The sequence below is a fragment of the Salarias fasciatus genome, chromosome 3 (assembly GCF_902148845.1).
Source record: "Salarias fasciatus chromosome 3, fSalaFa1.1, whole genome shotgun sequence".
NCBI classification, from domain to species: domain Eukaryota; kingdom Metazoa; phylum Chordata; class Actinopteri; order Blenniiformes; family Blenniidae; genus Salarias; species Salarias fasciatus.
In genome coordinates this window covers 3016147-3034626 of record NC_043747.1, presented here as the reverse complement: position 1 = coordinate 3034626, position 18480 = coordinate 3016147, and the positions used below count along the sequence as shown (strand labels likewise).

General features: G+C 49.2%; 1 protein-coding gene across 1 annotated transcript; it reads right to left on the bottom strand.

Moving 5' to 3' along the window:
• Positions 1-514: 514 nt before the first annotated feature.
• LOC115384302 (tyrosine-protein kinase receptor TYRO3) lies at positions 515-17565 on the bottom strand. The gene is made up of 15 exons (XM_030086606.1): positions 17461-17565; positions 9745-9809; positions 7937-8552; positions 6734-6889; positions 6279-6584; positions 6014-6197; positions 3545-3657; positions 3200-3313; positions 2877-2957; positions 2695-2787; positions 2471-2592; positions 2275-2384; positions 1887-2046; positions 1359-1495; positions 515-1282 (listed from the first exon to the last, which is right to left on the bottom strand). The coding sequence occupies exons 1-15, from the start codon at positions 17534-17536 to the stop codon at positions 967-969; spliced, it is 2649 nt and encodes an 882-aa protein (XP_029942466.1). The 5' UTR covers positions 17537-17565; the 3' UTR covers positions 515-966.
• Positions 17566-18480: the final 915 nt, after the last annotated feature.

Genomic DNA, 18480 nt, shown 5'->3' with positions numbered 1-18480 from the left:
CGATTCATGCAAAACTTTAACTCGAAATATAAAATCAACAGATGATTTTTATGAAAATCAGCATCTGGTGAAGCAGCACGGCTGTAGAAACTAGTGACAGAGACCAAAACCTGTTCTGAAACCGGGCGCTTTATATGCTTATTTGCACTCTGAAAATCGGCATTTTTGAATGGGTTCCAATGAGACCGGGGCTCTTTTTGAAACCAGCATCATCGCCCCCTGCTGGAATTTCTCTGGAATTGCAGCTTTTGTGCACTTCCGCATTATCTTCATGTTTTATGAGCGGAGGTTGCTGCAGACACATCCTCCTCCTGAAATCCCGAGCAACAACATCAGAAACAACATAGATTTCTCATCACATTTGTCAAAATAAACATCTCTCAGTGTGACCATGTGAGCCGGATCGGGCCCTCAGGAGGACTGGTCTAGGCCCCCATCCCGCATGTTCGACACCGCTGAAATAAAAACTACTGCAGACCAAAGTTTCTAATCAATGAGCGGAAATAACTTCAAGTCCTGTGAAAATATTCTTTATTTGTGACAAAAATGTTTACTTAAAAGCAAAAGCACTTCAAGATATTTACACCTTTTGTTATTTAGCACGTTCTGATTAAAAGTACAATACACATGTATCTAAGATAACTGTGGATGTTCTAATGTTGGTGATTAAAGCTCAGTCAATCTCGTGGTTAGAGGGACGATATGGACTATTGATCTTCTGCTACTGAAATTATGCTAAGCTAACCAGCTAGCTGCAGCTCCATGGTGGAGAACTCACGGCTGCCCCCAGTGGACAGGAGGGGCATGACGGGACTGTTACAGTTCACACACACGCACACACACGCACACGCACGCACACGCACGCACGCACGCACGCACGCACACACACACACACACACACACACACACACACACACACACACACACACACACACACACACACACACACACACACACAGTTCCTCTTCAGCTGAGCTCCTGAGCTGCTGATCCAGTCCCGGACTTCAGGTACCCCCCCTCCGTGTCTCCGTCCTCCTGTGGAGCTGCAGCTGCCCCCACGGGGCAGGGCAGATACACGTTGCCCCCCCTGGACTCGGGGTCATCCTGAGGGTCCTGGAGGGCGGCGGCGGCGGCCTGCAGGCCCTGGTTGATGTAGTTGGCCTCCACGTCGGCCTCCAGCGCCGGCAGCTGGGCCAGGAGGGCCCCCAGATCCTGGTACAGCTCCCCGAAGCCGGGCCTGCGGGCCGGGTCTGGGTCCCAGCAGCTCCTCATCACCTGGTACCTGAGTGGAGGACAAGAGAGGGGGTCATGAAGTCACTCAGAAGCCTGGACCATCAGTCCAGAGGAGGGGGGCTCACAGCTTGTGGTCGCAGTCCTCGGGGGCTTTCAGCCGGTATCCGGACTGCAGCAGGTCCAGCAGCTCGTGGTTGTGGACTCCGGGGTAGGGGGTCCGTCCTCTGGACATGATCTCCCACATGGTCACCCCGAAGGACCACTGAGACGGAGAACACACTGATCACCTGACTGAAACCATCTGACACACACACACACACACACACACACACACACACACACACGCCCAGTCTTGTATTTCTATCCTTGTGGGGACCGTCCATTGACTCCCATTCATGTCTAGCCCCTAACCCTGACCCTTACCCTAACCCTAACCCACACCACAACAAAGCCTAACCCTAAAGAAATGTTTTTGCACTTTTACTTTTTTCAGTAACAACAACATGGTCAAGAAAACACTGTTTCTCCTACTTAGGACCGGAAAAAGGTCCCCACAAAGCACGTCGTTCCACGTTTTGCTATCCTTGTGGGGACATTTGGCCCCAACAAGGATAGAAATACGAGAACACACACACACACACACACACACGGACCACGTCGCTCTTGGAGCTGTACAGCGACTCGGACAGACTCTCCATGGACATCCACTTGATGGGCAGCCGGACGGCGACCTTCTGGCGGTAGTAGTTTTTACTGTAGATTTTCTTCGACAGGCCGAAGTCCGCCACACACACTCTGAGGTCGTCACCCAGCCTGCAACACACACACACACACACACACACACACACACACACACACACACAACGCTTTCTTCACCGTGTGCTATGCCTGAATACCAATGTCAGAGGGACAGAGACACAGTCACATGATGTGAACAAGGAGTCATTGATCTCCCTCTCCACCCTCTCCACGCCCCCCCCCCCCCCCCCCCCCCCCCCCCCCCCCCCGCCTCCTCCACCCCCCCTCCCCCCTCAGACTCACATGCAGTTGCGTGCAGCCAGGTCTCGGTGCAGGAAGCCCTGGGAGTTCAGGTAGTCCATCCCCACTGCGATGTCCATCATGAAGCGCAGGAGACTCTGGTGAGGGACGAACTGCAGGGACAGACGGACGGACAGGAAGACGGTGACTACCGGAGGAACGGGTGAGGCGAGCGGTTCTGTCCACGCTCCGGTCTCACCATGGGAATGTCTCCATAGCGGGTAGCGATGAGGAAGCGCCGCAGGTCTCCGTGCTTCATGTAGGGCAGGATGACCAGGGGCACGGGTAGAGGATGGTCCTGATCCCGCTCTAACGTCACCCCTGCACACACACACACACACACACACACACACACACACACACACACAGATCTCACAGGACGCTCTCAGGCCCACGCCGCAGGGAGCAGCTGGCGGTTCTCACCCAGCAGTCTGACCACGTTCTCATGGTGGAAGTTCTTCATGATCTCCGCCTCCTCCAGGAACTCCTGCAGGTCCTCCAGGCTGTGGATCCCCACTAGAGGAGAGGAGGCCGGGCAGAGCAGAGCGCCGTGAGCAGAGGCGGTGAGGAGGAGCCATGCTGGCAGGGAGCGCCACCATACACACCTCTCATGGTCTTCACCGCCACCCTGATGTCCGGCGCGTCCTCCGGCGAGAAGACGCCTTCGAACACGGAGCCGAACTCCCCTGAGAGCCAGACGCACTGTTAATGCAGAGAACCTCAAACCATCCACACACACGCTTCGTTCAGAGAACCTCAAACCATCCACACACACGCTTCGTTCAGAGAACCTCAACACCATCCACACACACGCTTCGTTCAGAGAACCTCAACACCATCCACACACAAGGACGACATGGGTTGTTTGGTTTGGAATGTGAGGACATGTGACGTGTTCCAGACGTGTTCCAGATGTGCAGCTGCTGACCTTTGCCCAGCTCCTTTCCCAGAGTCAGCTGGTTCCTCTCCACCAGGACGTCCTTCAGACTGTCCAGGAGCCTGGAGCTGAGCCCCCCCAGCAGCTGGACCACCCCCACCGGGTCTGCGGGACGAGAGGAGAGACCCGACGCCTCCGTTCAGACAGGAGCAAGAACCACTGACGTCCTCCAGATGACACTGCTGAATCTGACTTCTTCCTGACCACACTGCAGAGTCTGACTTCCTGACCACACTGCAGATTGTCAGATTCTTCTTCATGGCTTCAGCTTGAAGGCCGACATGATGTGACCATAACAGCACGAGAGTGATCAGCTGGTTTGCGGAGGAGACTCACTGAAGGACTGAGGAGGTGCAGCCACCTGTTGCTCCTCCTCCTGCTCCGCCTCCTGAGGGCGTCTGTACGACACCCCAGCACTGATCGGTAGAAGCTCAACGTCCTGGTCCGACCTGTGAGGAGATGTTTGATTGTGTGTCAGAAACTGCATTTATATGTGTGTTATTGACAGTAAATTCACAATCGAAAGTTTACATTAGACGACTGTCTTTCAAAATTCACAAAGCAGGCAAATAATTGAGATTAATTACAGTCATGTGGTGATCACGTGGACAGAATTCACCATTCAGATTGAGGGGCGGGGTTCCAACAGCGCTTATGCACCAAGTGTGCTGTTGTGGTATTTTTCCTGTTCGCATGGAGAATAAAGAAGTTCAGTTTGATCATCTTCATGGAGCTTTTCCTGCGCCAATTGCCGCCCACCGTACAGACTCCCCTGGCCAACACCACCATCACCGGCCCCCGCCTGCTGGCCGTGGAAGAAGACCGTTTTTTTCCTCACCGCGGCTCCCGGAGGGACAGCGCGCCATTGGAGCCACTGGAGAAAGGCGGACTGTGCTATTACCAAGCGCATTTCGGGGACAGAGCAAAGAACTGCCGTCCCCCCTGCTGCTTCAAACCACTGGGAAACAAGGGTGCCGAGGCTTGATAGTGGCCGCAAGCGTCGGTGTCCCTGAAAGACTGCTTTTCATCACAGACACTGCCTCAGGACGCAGATTCCATGTGACACCGACGACCAGAGGAGCGTGATTTCCGCTTCCAGGACTGACAGGGCGGAAGGCGGGAAAGGCCCGCCGTTAGCCTCGGCTAGCGGCAGCCTCATCCGCTCGTACAGCACACGCCGAATGGAACTGTGTTTCGCGGGACAGCGGTTCGCCTGGACGTTCGTGACCGCTGATGTCACCTTTCCCCTGCTTGGAGCGGACTTTCTGTGTGCTCATGGTGTCCTCGTGGATGTCAAGAACTGCCGGCTGCTGGATGCATTAACCTTTTCGTCTCTCCCTTATTCACGGGGAAACACCTCGTTCGACGGACTGGCCGCTTCGTTGTCGGGGGACGACAAATACCTCCGCCTCCTGCGCGGCTTTCCGGAACTGACTTCCCCCACTTTTTGGGGATTATTCGCCGCTGTGACAGTCAGTGGGCGGCGCCCCTTCACATCGCTCCCAAGCCCAAGGGGGGGGGGGGGGGGGGGGCGGCCGGCCATGTGGTGACTATCGCCGCATCAATGACAGAACGCAACCCGATTGCTACCCGGTCCCGCACATCAGGATTTCTCTGCACATCTTGCTGGTAAGTAAGTGCGGGTATCATCAGGTGCTGGTTCATCCCGCGGACGTTCCCCAAACCGCGGTTATTACCCCATTCGGGCTTTTAGAGTACCTATGTATGCCGTTTGGGTTAAAAAAAATGCAGCTCAGTCATTCCAATGCCTGATGGACTCGGTCCTCTGCGACATCCCATTTATTTTTGTCTACCTCAGTGACATTCTCATTGCCAGCGCCTCCGAGACGGAGCACATTTCCCATTAGGGGGCACTTTTTCACAGGCTCAGCGAGCACGGGTTGACCCCGTGCCTGCGTGTTTCAGCTTTCCTCGTATTTCTGCTGCTCAGAGAGGCAGCCCCTCCCGCACCGTGAAAACGCTCTGTTTCCCACGTTCACGTCACACGGAGAAGATGGCTCCCCTGAGCCCCCCTCCCCCAGGCCCTCGGCAATCAGCGTTGCCGCTTTTTTCTAACTCTGATTACGGAGATAAACTTTAACCATCGTCTGAAAGCAACAATCAAGCAAGAGCAAGAGTCTGAAGGGTCTGAAGGGTCTGGAGGGTCTGAAGGGTCTGAAGGGTCTGCGCTTGGTGAGTTTCTGACAGGAAAAGACATTTTCGCATGTCTTTGCATGTGGAGAAGCTAGAGCTAAAGAGCTAAAGCTAGCTAGCGTATTTGTTTTGTAGCACTGATTGGTTGAAGTAGCTGTCAGTCAAAGTCCACAGGGGGAGAGGCGGGATCTTCAGTGAAACAGAGCGTTTTCTCTTCCGGGTTTCAGAATTAACCCCAGAAAATCTTTTATTTCACACAAAATTACTTTTCCTTGGCGCCAAAAATAAACTATTACCATGTTAATGCCATTTCTAGGGTTTGGACTAGCTAAAAAAGCAGGATACAGCCCCTTTAAAGTTCATCCCCCTAATCTCCGCTACATGCAGTGATGACGTCACTTCCGGTTTAACCACCAGAATTCGCTATGAAAATTTGAAAACAAAAAGCGACAACGCTGATTGGCTCGACCGAGTGGAATCCCCTTCTATATGGGCTCCGACCCAGACTGAGCTCATCTCCAAAATCCAAGCTGGATGAGGAGTGGGCGTGGCTGGTTTACGAGGCAAGGGGCAGGGCATCTGTCACCTTAGCTGGAGCGAATTGATAATGAAACGCAGATCACACCCAGTCAGAAACGGGGCAATTCTCACCGGAGTTTGGAGTAGTTGCGGCGCAGCAGGCACATTGGGACGAGGATGAGGACGACGAGCAGCAGACCTCCCAACACAGAGCCCACTGTGAGGAAGAGGAGCGAGCGCCTGGAGCTGTAAGGAGCTGCTGTGGCGAGCCGGGAAGCTCTGGAGACGTTTGGAGTCACTGCTGGACTCACCAGCCCTGCAGGACACACAGCCTCAGAGATACAGATTCAAACTCCAGCTTCAGACAGTGGTGGACACTTGCTGCCGTCCTCCTTACATCTGTGGACGGTGACGCTGGCGGCGTGCGGCGGCCCCTGCCGGTCGGTCGTGGGGTTCCAGGCCCGCACCGACAGCCGGTAGTCCTTCTGCGGGTCCAGGCCCTGGACGATGACGGACGTGTTGTCCGGGTGGAAGAACACCCCGACCCCGCACGGCCTCCACCGGCCGCCGACCTCCTCCTCGCACGTCACCCGGTACGTCAGGTCCGAGTGCCCCCCCAGGTCCTGAGGGGGGTCCCAGGTCAGCAGGAGAACCGAGGCGTTGAGGTGCTGGGCGGTGAGGTTGACAGGGGCGGAGGGGGACTCTGAGACGGAGACAGACGAGACCAGCAGCAGCACAGTGATCATCATCATCATCACAACTACTATGGGCTTTTTAATTTCTGGCTGCAGGTTAGTTTCACACTGTGACCAGAGGGAGGCGCCACAAGCTTTTCTTCAGCAGATTCCTTACTGGTGCAGTGCAGGTGTTCAGGGTCGCCCAGCAGACTGTCGAAACCCGGGGAGCACTGGCAGACTGCGGCGCCCTCCTCCAGGGTCCTGCTGTTTGGGGGGCACGCCCGGCACTCCTCCGGCCCCCCGCCTGCTCGGTAGTAGCCGACCCTGCAGGCTGCACACAGACCCAAGATGAAGAAGAAGAAGAGACCAGTGAGAGAGCGTCCTGGAAGAGCATCGAAGCCCCATCGCATCAATTAAAACTGTAAGGATTCTCTAGGAGCTCATGAAGCAGCTACTGAGGACGAACCAGGACCCATTAGTTCTGGCTCCTTGAGGACGTCTTCTGGATGTCAAATAACGTCATAAATACAACGTCCCAAAGAGACATCCGTGCAACGATTGAGAAGGACGTTAAAAAGACGTTCCTTCTGGCTTCCCTGAGACGCCTTCTGGATGAGCAGAGACAACACTTAGATGTGTTTTGGACCACTTTTGCTCAGTCGAACCAGGAGCTCATCAGGACTACACCAGGATCCCATCAGGACTCTGGACCCCATCAGGGCCTCATCAGAGCCCTACCAGGGTCCCATCGGAGTTTGTTTAATTTTCTACTTTTTCAAGTTCAAGCAGAAGCTTCACTGATGAGCTTCCAGCTGTGAGACAGCTCCTGCTGCTACCAACTAATGCTGATGACCAGTGTTGGGCAAGTTACTCGATAAAAAGTAATTATGGTAGTTATAGTTATTAGTTAGTTCTAGTTAGTAAGTCATTTCCAACAATTCAGAACATCCAGAGCGTCGCCGTCTGTCGTGTTTCTCGGCTGCCTGGTAATGGGAAAATGTGGCTTTATTTTTAGAAGAAACATTTCTGATGAGCAAGGACAACGAGACACACGGAAAGTCCAAACGAAGAGGAGGAAGAGCGTCATGAGAAGGAGGAAGCGAAAGTCATGACGGTCACTAAAACACGGACCCGACACCAGAAAGCCTCTGGCAGCTGTCGGCTTCAGCAGAAGATGGGCGTCGCTTCACCGCACACTGTACACACACACCGTACACACACACACACACACACACACACACACACACACACACACACACACACACACACACACACAATTTTCTTAGGATGGAGGAAACCGGAGAAATCGGAGTTCCGCTGCAGTTTTCTAAGAAAGAGAAAATCTGTTAACCGTGGACCTCGTGTGACTGAAGCGTACCTTGGCAGACGTGGTCCGTGGTCTGGTACCCGGGCCCACATGCACACCCCCCCTCCAGCGGCCCCCACACTCCATCTTCAGTGCAGCGTCTGACAGGCGGAGAGAGCTCCACGGCCCCCTGGACGCAGGCCCCCGCCTGGGGCCCCGACCCGGCCCCGGCCCGTCTGAAGGAGGCCATGTCGAGCAGGACGTCCGGACACGTCCTGTAGTAGATCCTGATGGACGTCAGCATCACACATGTCCCCGAGTAGGACAGGGCCAGCTGGAAGCCCCTGCGGCTGACCGGCCCCAGGCTCAGACCCACCCGTCGGCTTAGGCTTGTGGATAACTGGGGAGGGGCTGAACCGGGGAACGGCGACGAGGCGTTGACATGCAGGACCGTCCCGCTGCCCCGAAACCTTCTCACAGGACTGTCAGAGTCGATGACATGAAGCTGGAGGGGGGTCAGCGGACCCGACGGCTCCTCTTCTTGGGCGATGGACACATCCATCAGGAGGTGGTGGGCATCTCCACGCTCCTTCCACGGCCCTAAAAGAGTTCTCTTCACCCTCCGTCCACAGGCCTGCAGCACAGGGACAGGACTCTGGGTTCCAACTCTCATGGCAACCTCCGTCCACTGCAAGGACGAGGAGGAGGACAAATCAGGAGTAGATCCAGACTCAGTGATACAACTCATCTTAAACAGTGGGAGTTCTTGAAGAGTCTCATGGTGAATGATTCTTTTTCTCATGGTCAGTGAGCAGCTGCTGGCACCATGGAGGTACAGCTGACTTCCTTGTTAATTCAGAGCAGCGCCCTCTGGTGGAGGGATGTCAAACACTCAGTTCAACGAATCGAATGAAGAGATTTATCTGACACACAAATCTGTCAGGATGAATGGATGCATTGGTTTTATATGCATTGGTTTTATATAGCGCTTTTCAGGACACTCAAAGACGCTTTACATAGCATTGCATTATTCATTCACACTATACCAGGTGGTGGCAAGCTGCCCTGGGGCGGACTGACAGAAACGAGGCTGCCAATCTGCACCATCGGCCCCTCCGACCACCACCAACCATTCACTCTCACAACTTTCATACTAGGCAACGTGGGTGAAGTGTCTTGCCCAAGGACACAACGACAGTTTTACACCTGCGGGAGCAGGGATTGAACCGCCAACCTTCCGGTTATAAGACGACCTGCTCTTCCAACTGAGCTACTGTCGCCCCAAATGGATGGATGGATGGATGGATGGATGGATGGATGGATGGATGGATGATGGATGGATGGATGGATGGATGATGGTTGGATGGATGAATGGATGGACGGATGATGGATGATGGATGGATGGATGATGGATGGATGGATGGGTGGATGGATGGATGGATGATGAATGGATGGATGGACAGGTGGATGGATGATGGAAGGACAGATTATGGACGGATGAGTGGGTGGATGGACAGGTAGATGGATGATGGCTGGATGGTGGATGGTTGGATGTCAGTTCCTGGACAGTCAGCTCTATGAACTGTTGGATCAACAGGAAGTGATCCAGCTGCTCAACATGTGTTGAGTTTTCTCTCATTCTGACCGACAGCAGAGTCAAAGCAGCGTTGCTCTGCAGTCATTAAAGCCTCCTGCTCTGAACAGCTGGATCTGTGGGGCTGGTCTCTGGACCGGTGGATCCACTTCCCTTCATGCAGAACCTTTCATTCGGTAGAGAGACTCTCTGGAGGCTCCGGACGGCCCGAGGTCGTCCGGCCCAGCAGCTTCCACTGGGGTGTTTGTGTGTGGGTGGGTGAAGGTGGGGAGGCTCCGACACTCACCTCTCTGCTGGGTTCAGACGGACTCCATCCCAGCCTGGCCTGCAGGTCAGAGTTGAAAATCTCCACTGGGCAGGACAGAAAGCTCACAGTTAGTAGTGGCCTCCCATCCTGCTTCTCTTCTCTGAAAAGTGAATTTCTTCATTCCACACTCTTCTACTCGTCATAGTTTGGTAAAAACAGAAGCTAAATCAACAAATCGACACAACATTTGATTGTCAGGTTTCGTCTTCAGTTCTGTCAGCTTTACACAGAAAACACAAACACATTAGGTTCTTTACATTTTCCAACTCGTCTGAAAATGGAAATTTTATTGTAACTGAACAAAAGAAATCCATTGATGAAACGATATATTATTGCAGGAAGACTTTATCATTTCACCAGTGACGAACGCCAAATGCACTGCACTTTGCACACAGACACTTTTCTCTCATTCGCGTTGCACTAATGCACACAGCACTTTAAAGAAGCCAATTTGCACATAACAAAGAATAATTTGCACAACGATTGTCATTTTAAATTATTCATTTATTGAACGGCCATTTGTGTGTGTGTTGTCTGGTCGGGCGTGGCGGCGGTCCTGCAAGACAAACAAATAACAAATGAAATTGGAAACGTGCAATATATGTGTCTGGTTTTAATTAGCTTTTCTTTTAGGTGTTGGCATGCATGCAGTGAGTGTGGAGAAGGTGTTGGGTGTGTGAATGTGGTGAAGTGTGTGTGTGATTTTAACTCACCTTTCTGCTCCTGTGTCCAGGAGTGGTGTCCAGCCAAAAGATTCCCCGGGCGACGGACACCACTGAAGAAAGTTCTGGGCTGGACCAAGAGTGGAAATGGGTGGCGGGTGGTTTCACGGATTTCATGTATTTATCTGGGTCGTTAGTTTGGTTTACTCTTAAGTATGGGTTTTGTTTTCGTTAGGTTATTATTATGAGTTAATAGTGGAGGATTTTAACATAGTTTTAGAGATCTGATATTATGTTTTATACCTCCTGGAGTTTTTATGGTTTTACCTTATTAAGCTGGGTATACTTAAAGGTGCTGTAAGAGAGACAGATATGATATTATATGTCAAACCGAAAGATTTATGGCCCCCCAATAAACCCCTCCCCTCGCCATTTGTGCACCATTTGTCCACTGCGCATTTGTCCACCCCCCCCCCCCCCCCCCCCCAAAACTTCCTTCCTTCTGAGGTCTTTTGAAGTTTTTACGACGGGACGGGTCAGGTGTTGACAACACATCTGAAGGGATGAGTAGGAGCCAGACAGATGGTTAGAGGGGGGTGAATTTAAATTGTACTTAGAGATGGCGGAGAAGCGTGTCATGAAGAGGTTATATTACAAGCTGAGTCATCCTGGTAGTTTTGGTGGGGTAGAGCGGCTTCATAAAGCGGTTCAAGATGAGACGGGAAAGAAAGTCAGGGTGGAAGATGTGAAAGACTTTTTATCATCTCAAGACACCTATACTCTGCATAAACCAGCTAGGATACATTTTCCAAGGAACAGAGTTTTTGTTACAAGACCTCTCAAACAATTTCAGGCAGACCTTTGCGATATGCGCGCGTTAGCAGACGAAAATGATGGGTATAGTTATTTACTCATGGTCATCGATGTGTTTTCCAAATTAGCATACGTGCGAGCTTTGAGAAAGAAGACTGCGGCTGAGGCGGTGTCTGCCTTTGAATCCATCTTTCGTGAGAGCCAGACGCCTGAAAAACTACAGACTGATGCAGGAAGAGAATTTTTCAACAAAAGTTTTGAGATTCTGATGAGGAAACACAACATCATACATTTTGCCACAGCCAGTGATCTAAAAGTCTGCGTGGTTGAAAGATTTAACCGAACGTTAAAGACTAGAATGTGGAGATATTTCACTGCTAAGAAAACTAGACGATACGAGGAAGTCCTACCAGACTTAGTAAAAGCTATAATAACACTCACCACAGCAGTGTAAAAACGCGCCCGGCTGATGTGACTAAGGGCCTTCAAGTGTTTCACAATCTGTACGGTACGCCTACACCACCAGACAAGAGAAAACAAAATTAAAGGTAGGATTTAAGGAGGGCGATGTTGTCAGAATGTCCAAGTTGCGAGGGGCCTTCGATAAAAAATACGAACAGAGATCCACGAACAAAGTATTTACGGTGTCAGAATGCATTCTGCGTACTCCGCGTATACAAACTCAAAGATTACGACGGCGAAGCGATCGAAGGTTCATTCTATGAGCCGGAGCTGCAGAAAGTGAAAAAAAGACTCATTAACATTTTTCAATCATACAGTTTTCAAACAGTCTGTTAGATATTACATTTACTATAAACAGATACGTCCGGATGTCTGTAGCATTTTAGGTGGTTGTATGACCTTTCTAAAGCTCTCCAGAGGTGAACCTAAAAATTATGATCCAAACAAAAAACTCAGGTTTCATCTTAACATAGAAAGCAGATAATCAAAAGTGTTTCTGTTTGTGACCTGAAGATAACCAAATCTGCTCCTAACTTGAAGTTTTAAGTTACTGCTCTCAAAACTTTGAAACATGTAGCGTCCTTTGTGATAAGCATCGTGTAATTTTCTCAAAAGAAGGGAAGGTTTTTAAAAAGTGTAAAAAATACAAAAAGTATAAATGAATAATAAAATCCTTCAAAGACAGAGTCTCATTCTAAAATATTCAGAATAAAGCCACACAAACTTAATCAGGAAGCGTAGACACAGCCTTCAATAAAATCAGAATATCAGGTTAACAATTTTTATAAACTCAAATTCAATTTTCTGTATAAGAGACAATATTGATGTTGTCGATGTACGCCAAACAAAACCGAGTCAGCAGGTAATGTCAGCTTTGAAAGCTGCTGTATGGCGTCATTTTAGTGCCAAAATTCCGCGCGCAAAAAAATCAAAATCGTGCACAGTTAACCCACTCTCTGTGCGCTCGCGATGCCTCTCCGCGCGCGCGTGGACACTTTCTGCGCGCGCGCGGTCACTTTCTACGTGCGCGACATCACTTTCTGTGCGCGCACGATCTCTTTCTGCGCGCGCGGTGACATGTCTGAGCTGTCTGCTCGCGGTGGTGTTGAGTTTTGGCGCTCAGGGGGCGGGCTTTGAGTTGACGCCACTCAACCCCCCTCTCCTTTGTGATTGGTTGCTCTAAACGTCTACTGACTTCCGGTCAGAGCCAATCAGAGGTTAAGTAGGGCGGGTAGTCATCGTTTGGCGGCAGAATTGGAAAATTGAGGAGTAAAATTCACATAACATAACCTCCATACAGTGATTTGATTACTGTGGAGGAGACCTGGCTGTTTCCTGGGAGGCGAAAGAACGAATAAAAACGTCTTCATGGAGCCATCAACGCTATCTGTCTCAAATGTATATGTAAATTATATTTGATTTATATCTGTTAGTGTATATCTGTTATTCATCTAATTATAAATCTGTCTTAGATTTTTTTTAATTACATTTAATTTGTATCTGCTAGTGTATATCTGTTATTTATTTAAGTATATCTGTCTTAGATTTATATGTAAATTATCTAATTCATATCTGTTAGTTTATATTTGTTATTTGATTATATCTGTCTTAAAATAATATTTAAACTCTAATTATGTTATTTAGTTTATATCTGTTATTCAATTATACCTATCCTACATTTATAGTTAATTTTTTCTCCTTTTTTTCTGTCTTTTTCCCTCTCTCTCAGATTTCATTTGATTTTATGCCAGGATCAGTGAAGTACTTTTGCTTTTTTTTTTTCCTTTGTTTTGAGCAGGTGATATGTTGATAAGTTTCATAAGTCACAAAAGTAATAGACCCATTTGAAGACAGTAGACGTTTAGAGGAACCAATCACAAAGGAGAGGGGGGTTGAGTGGCGTCAACTCAAAGCCCGCCCCCGAGTGCCAAAACTCAACACCACCGCGCGAGCAGACAGCTCAGACATGTCACCGCGCGCGCAGAAAGAGATCGCGCGCGCACAGAAAGTGATGTCGCGCACGTAGAAAGTGACCGCGCGCGCGCAGAAAGAGACCACGCGCGCGCGGAGAGGCACCGCGAGCGCACAGAGAGTGGGTTAACTGTGCGCGATTATGATTTTTTTGCGCGCGGAATTTTGGCACTAAAATGACGCCATACTGCTGTCTCACAGCTGCAGCGTAGACGGTTGGACTGTCCAAAAAAACAAACAGACAACGTTAATCTTGTAAAGCGATATTGTTGGTCACAGAAGGTGAAACTAAACAAATCCAATGTATTCCTGTGTACAGCAGAACACAAATACACAACTGTGTACCATTTCGCTCTGGCTGCTATTGATACTAAGATAGCATTAACATCTGGTACAACCGGAGTTGAAGGAATGACGCTGAAATTTATTTATTTTTCCTCGGGTCCTGTGCAAATCTGTACTTCTTTGTTCCTGGTTTCAAAAATGGGGTTTATTGGTGTGGTGTTTGGAGACAGACATGACACTCCTCGCTTCAGCAATGTTTGAACCACTGGCCTGATCCCCAGTTCTTTTTCCTTTGATAAGGGATACTGTTTAACACAAACAGGATATTTCGCATAGTTAATTGTTGCTTGATAAGGTTCCACAGCCAGCAATCCTACATGATTTGCAGTTACAGATTTTCTTCCCCTTTCTAACAAATCCACAGAAACATTACCAAAGAACAAAATATGACAACCCCTTGTAAGAGCAGCATTATGTAAGAACAAAGAAAGAACAAATTAAAGTGCTTAGTTTAAGAAACAAATACAAACATCAGCTTTACATACCTTTTCCTGTGGCAATTTCTTTTCTGAACAGTCTCAACCAGTTGCACAAGAAACAGAATTTCAACTCAATATACATTTTCTCACTCTTTTTCTACTGTGACAGACAGTAATCACTCCGTGCTGCAGTTTGCTCCACTGTTTTAGGTGGCGTAAAGATTAGTTGTGCTTCCACTCTTGCCTGTATCTTGTTTATAGCACTCCCTACATATAACGTGACTCTGTTGCTCTTCTGATACTTTAAAACTGAACCATCTCCGAATTACTGAGCCACTGTTTTTTTTTTTTTTACTGAATGGGGTTTTTATTGGGGTGTTGTTTGGAGACACACAATTACTCCTCGTTTCAGCATTTATTGAACCACTGGTCTGACCCCATTTCTTTTTCCATTTGATCAGGGATAATGTTTTAACAAACAGGATATTTTGCATAGTTAATTGTTGCTTGATAAGGTTCCATACCCAGCAGTCCTACATGATCTGCGTGCTGCGTCCACAATTTAGATGGAACAGATGCTCAAACTGACGGAGGTTGTAACAACACATCCAGCTGAACTTCTGCTTTCGTTGTATTTTGCAGGATTTTAATGAAAAAATGCAAAGTGTCCTCATCATACGACCAAACAATAACATTTTAGTTGCTATCTTCATCATCTGGTTGTCTATGAAGAAACTGGTAACAAATGTCAAGCATTTTAGTCCCAGTGATCATTTGCAACTGCACTTTGAAGTTTTTACGATGTGTTAGGTGTTGAGGAGATGAGTAGGAGCAAGACAGACGGATAGAGGGGATGAATTTATATTGTACTTAGAGATGGCAGAAAAGCATGCCATGAAGAAAGTTAGGGTGGAAGATGTTAAAGATTTTTTATCATCTCAAGACACCTATACTCTGCATAAACCGGCTAGGGTACATTTTCCAAGGAACAGAGTTTTTGTTACAAGACCTCTCAAACAATTTCAGGCAGACCTTTGCGATAGGAAGACGGGCTCACCTTTCCTCCTCTCCTCTCTTTCATCATCTGGGCGTCTATGAAGAAACTGCTAACAAATGTCAAGCATTTTAGTCGCTGACCCAGTGACAATTTGTAACTGCACAGATGAATGGTTCAATGTTTCCGTGCACATCTTTTAATAATAACATCAGTCCCTCTGGAGAGAGACAAACAATATTTGTGGACTTTCTACTAATTCATCCTTCTTCGCTACTCTGTATGAGAATGGTTTAGAATGGAAGACACGGAACGAGGGAATCTAATCTAACTTATTTCTTTCATCCGTTTGTCAACTTCTCTGATTGACCTGACCATACTAAATACACATTGGGAAAAAACTCAATGGAAAACCACAAAAGCGTCAACTGACGTATGGTGAGGCTGTAAGGCCTTATTTGTACTCACTTCCAGAATCAGTACCTGTAGCTCGCTTCAAACACTCGCAGCCAGACCGAGCGTCTCTACAGGCCTGATGTGCTTCTCACCTCCAGAGAATCATCGTCAGCATCCAAGTTCCTTCAACTTCCTCAAATCAGACACAAAATACGCGTCTCTCTGCTTTTCTTCACCTAGACAGGATGCCTGACTGTCAAATGACTTCCTCAGATTAGAACACACACACACACACACACACACACACACACACACACACACACACCCTCCCCCATGCTGACTCAGTGGAGGTGGGGGAAAGGAGGAAAAAATAAAAACGCTGAATTCCTGTGGGCCCCCCTCTGTCTTTTGGTTTGACATATAATATCATATCTGTCTCTCTGCTGTAGGCAGGATTCTGCTAGTCAATGCTAACTTTTCTGTGTTTTCTTTGGATTAAATGTTAGAGTATCCATTGATAATCCTTTAGGAGTGTAGCATAATTGCACTACCGGGAGGGCGCAGCGTTTCCATCTGTCTCTGTTCTGAGCTGAAAAGGAATCTTGACAGCTCCAGGTATCTTTGACCAATCAGAAGAGCCCATGAGGCTCTAACCGTGATTGGTCGAGGGGCGTTCGTCGCACGTTCTTGTGGGAGGGGCTTAACTTGCGTAAGGGCGTGATGTCAGAGAAAACAGGACCGGATTGGCTGTGCTGGGTTTCAAATCACCATCTTCGATGGGTCAAATCGCCATCTTGCTTAGGTAACCCTTAGCAAGATGGCGGAGATGCGGAATACTGCCTACAGCACCTTTAAGGGCCCGAAGACACTCGGTAGAGAGAGACCGTGATTGTGTTGGCGGCAGCTGTGAGCTGTGTGCTGCTGCTGGGGGAGCCTGACTCCGGAAATCCTCCAATGCACCTTTTTGCACTTTTGGCACTTCTGCACTTTATCTTTGATTTTTGCACAAGAAAATAAAAAAGGAAGTGGACCACTCAACTTCAACTCATCCCTTGGTGCTCGCTGTTCCTCCGCCGCTCACGCCATACTGCTTACACAGCCTAACCAGACATGTCAGAGTCCTGTAAAACCTCCCATCCCAGTCCACCTGCATGCTTTTCCCAGTTTTCAGTAAATGTGTCCAATCTGATGAGATTAAACTGAAAGACTCAGCAGCCAAGGCGTTTAAAGGAAGTTTATCACCGAGTCTCTAAAAACAACCACAGTTCCTCTTTTTGAAGATGTTGACCCTTGTGTTCTCGCTAATTATCCACCCATTGTTCTGTTTCGCCACGTTCCTCAGAGGTTCTGGAAAAACACTCTCCCAGATCAAAGATTAAAGATGGTGTGCCTCAAGGATCCATTATGGGGCCTTCTCTCGATCTCATTATTGATTTTGCTTTATATCTGGTTCAACAGTCCCCATCTGATTTATCAGACCTCACTCTGACTTCGCTTCTCTTCTCAGAAATGCCGATAACACTCAGATAACATCCTTTTTTCATTTCATCTCTCTATGATTTTGCATCATGTTGTCATTTTGAGCAGATTAAGAAGCAGAAGCATCAGGTGTCCGGCGTGTCGGAGGACTCACCGTCCTCACAGCTGCAGATCCTCAGCAGCGTCCACAGCAGGACGCCGCCCAGACGAGACTTCACCGCCGCAGACATCTCCTCATCCCTCACGCTCCCCGCTGGCCGCTACACTGTCAAACGCACTTCGGCTCCTTGGACTTCAGAAGAAATTTTGTGAGGACACTCCCACCTTTTGCCCCTCCTCCTGCCTGTGTGTGTGTGTGTGTGTGTGTGTGTGTGTGTGTGTGTGTGTGTGTGTGTGTGTGTGTGTGTGTGTGTGTGTGTGTGTTTTCTGTGTGTCTATGTGTCAGATTTAGTCACATTACTTTGCCTTTGTCAATGAAACTGTTGTAAACAAAGAAAGGAAGTTGGTCCCACGTGTCCACACCTCGGTCCCTGTCCATCGTCTCTGAGCTCCGTCTCACTTCTGACCCGACGTTCTGTGGTTTGACCTCTTCCATCAGTTCGTCGCTCCTCCCGTCTGCTTCCTTGTTTCAGCAGAACAGTCGCAAAGTGTTCTGAATGGAATCAAGCCAACATAAATAATAGTTACTAGACGTAACTGCAGGTCTATGAGCGTGTGGGTGCCCACCTATGGACTTCGGTATTGGTGACCTCCTTTGGCGCCCCCCAAAGGAAAACAGCAGCCGGCCAGACCAACACAATGTCCACTTAAGCGACAGGACCACTGTCCCCGCTTAAGACTGATAAAGCCACTGAATCCGCGTTTAAGATAGGAGTGCACAAAAGTGGACACAGAAGACCAGGAGGCAGCCTGACGGATGTCACCCACAGTGACCCCTCTGCACAGAGCCGCCGAAGCAAAGACACCCCGTTTGGAGTGGGCTCGAACTACTGCCGGTGGCGGGCGGTTCCGTGCCTCATAAGCCACCGTAATAGCACCACCAACCCAGTGGGCAAGGCACTGGGATGACAGCGGGGCTCCACGCCCCCTGGCTTCAAACCCCACAAACAGCTGGTCCGTAGTGCGGAAGCCAACTGTACTCTCAATGTAGCTACGCGGAGCCCTGACCGGACAC

Excerpts from the sequence above, each read along its gene's own strand:
- LOC115384302 (XM_030086606.1), bottom strand. The coding sequence starts at position 17,536 with ATGTCTGCGGCGGTGAAGTCTCGTCTGGGCGGCGTCCTGCTGTGGACG. Across the intron at positions 3,658-6,013 it reads CGCAACTACTCCAAACTCCG|GTCGGACCAGGACGTTGAGC; the intron begins GTGAGAATTGCC and ends ATCTCCTCACAG. Across the intron at positions 2,788-2,876 it reads GGCGGTGAAGACCATGAGAG|TGGGGATCCACAGCCTGGAG; the intron begins GTGTGTATGGTG and ends CCTCTCCTCTAG.